At 33.2% G+C, this 2,694-nt stretch overlaps 1 protein-coding gene across 1 annotated transcript in view; it reads left to right on the forward strand.

The window, feature by feature from the left end:
• LOC107591652 (CLIP-associating protein 2) overlaps nucleotides 1–2,694 on the forward strand; it is a 56,775-nt gene that overhangs the window by 6,679 nt on the left and 47,402 nt on the right. The window contains exon 6 of the mRNA XM_016280872.1: nucleotides 363–460. Within this exon, the coding sequence (XP_016136358.1) occupies nucleotides 363–460 (98 nt within the window). The remainder of the gene's footprint in view (nucleotides 1–362; nucleotides 461–2,694) is intronic.

The following is a 2,694-nucleotide window of genomic DNA, read 5'->3' on the forward strand; positions in this document are numbered from 1 at the left end:
GTTGCTATTAAATTTCATAAATAATTCCAAAGTAGATCCTACACCATATTTTTGTTAGTGTATTAAAATAGAAAACAGTTATTTAAATTGTAATACAATTTCCCAATATTACTGTTTTTACTGTATTTTTGATCAAATAAAGAGACTTCTTTCAAAACCATTACAAAATATGCCAACCCCAAACATTTGAATAGTAGTGTATGTAAAAATTAGCATTCACATAGATGGCAATTTAATCGGTTGCTGTCACTCATGTCACCTGCTCTCATTGCAAATGAGTGAATTTTCAGTGTGACTGGGACTGTAATAGGATGGATCTGTAGTTGTGTTTCTTGGTTAAGAGTATGTTTTGTGTTCCACAGGTACGGGAGGCAGCTATGACAAGCCTAGTGGAGGTGTATCGACATGTGGGAGAGAAAGTGAGAATAGACCTCAACAAAAGAGATCTACCATCTGCGCGGTTAGTGTACTTTACTGTTAAATGCGCAAGCTTTCTACAAATCTTAGTTTTATCAATTTAATGACACTGTGCTAAGTCAACAAGCATCATTCCGTCTCAAACGCACTCACATGTTATATCCACACCACAGTTGTGTTGACAGTTTCAGGATTGGTATAATTACTCCATGAGTCAGTTTTAATGACTTCGAGCTACGAGATTGTTTGTGCGCATCTTGGGTGTATTGTGAAGAACTGTATAAATAGCAGCACATTCACATAAATTGGACACACCTATATTTAAAGTTGTTTGCGTGTGGTAATTGTATATATGTTAGGAATGCTGCTCATTTGTGGCTCTTACAAAATACCAGCGATTTTAGGTATGACTAAAGGAGCCGTTCAACCAAAATGAAAATTTGCTAAAAAATGTACTCACCCTAAAGCCATTCAACATGTAGATATGTTTTTTTTTAAATCAGAACAATTGGACACACCTATATTTAAAGTTGTTTGCGTGTGGTAATTGTATATATGTTAGGAGTGCTGCTCATTTGTGGCTCTTACAAAATACCAGCGATTTTAGGTATGACTAAAGGAGCCGTTCAACCAAAATGAAAATTTGCTAAAAAATTTACTCATCCTAAAGCCATTCAACATGTAGATATGTTTTTTTTTAAATCAGAACAGATATCAGAAGCAATATTTAGCATTACATCACTTGCTCAGCAGTGGATCGTCTGCAGTGAATGGGTGCCGCCAGAAACATCACCATAATAATCCACATGACTTCAGTACATGAATTAACATCTTGTGAAGTGAAAAGCTGCACGTTTGTAAGAAACAAATGCATCAATACTTTTTAACTTTAAACCATCGATTCTGGCCAAAATACTAGTCCTAATTAATGATAACACTATCTCCGGTAAAAAAAGTCCATCCCCTGTTGTGCTCTCCCTTCAAAATAGATATTTGTAGATAATGGTTTAGATCGGGGTTGTTTTGTTTTTGGACACTTGTGAATGGTGCTTTATCTGTTTAGATTACTTTCCTGTATCAGGAGATACTACTTTTTCACTGAAGAAAGCAATATTATGGATAGAGGACTTGTATTTTAGCCGGAAGCAACTATTTGAAGTTAGGCCTTAATAGTGGATTTGTTTATTACAAACACACAACTTTTTGCTTCACAAGATGTTAATTGAGGTACTGGAGTCATTTAGTTTACTTGTGGATTATTGTGATGTTTTTATCAGCTGTTTAAACTCTCATTCTGGCACTCATTCACTGCAGAGGATCCATTGGTGAGCAAGTAATGTAATGCTGAATTTCTCAAAATCTTTTCTGATGAAGAAACAAACTCATCAACATCTTGGATGGCTTGAGGGTTTTCAGCAAATTTTCATTTTTGGTGCAAACTATTTCTTTAAATATGACAGCATAAGATATGTATGTAGTGTATAGCCTATTTATTTTGTGTGTGTATTTTATCAAATTTGAAATATTTTGGAACAATTGTAAAACAAAATTGATTTCACTCGAATTCACAAATCAAAAACAAAACAACATTATTTACATTTTTTTAAGTATTGTGACATGGATCTAGGCTATATCAAAAATAATTTCGAGCGTCAAATCTTTTAATCTTTAATTTGCACAAACTGTTACTATCATGTAATATATTCACTTTGCAAGTGAAATTTGAACTGATACTGGACTGCATTTTAATATATATATATATATATATATATATATACATCTTCACTAGACTATATTAATAGATTAGTGTGGACATTTTTGTGTTTGCAAAGAAGTTTGCATGTTTTTATTCACAAAAGCTTTTAGTAAATCAGAACCTATGAACATATTAATTATCTTTCCACGCAGAAGCCCTTGGATGGATTACTTGGCAATTTTCTCTTGAGATCAGCCTTTTGATTGAATAAAAATCCAAAGAGCACTGAATTATATTATTACACAACTCTATTTATTAGTCTGTCATTGCAGTTCTATTGAAAATTTCTGGACATTCAAAGGAGGTTATTTTAAATCTTTGTGATACGTGGACTGTATACATTCCAAGAAATTAACTCATGGGTTTCCTGTTATAGAATGATGACAGTCTATTTACATTGTGTTTAAAGGATTCCTTGTAATCTGATAAAATCTTGCAGGCTGACATCAGTGTGTGCTGTTGATAAATTGAGTTTTTGAAGACTGTCTAATACTCCTGCATTCCTCTCTGTCTGATGTAAG

This window comes from Sinocyclocheilus grahami, unplaced genomic scaffold (assembly GCF_001515645.1).
Source record: "Sinocyclocheilus grahami isolate Dianchi unplaced genomic scaffold, SAMN03320097.WGS_v1.1 scaffold144.1, whole genome shotgun sequence".
NCBI lineage: Eukaryota > Metazoa > Chordata > Actinopteri > Cypriniformes > Cyprinidae > Sinocyclocheilus > Sinocyclocheilus grahami.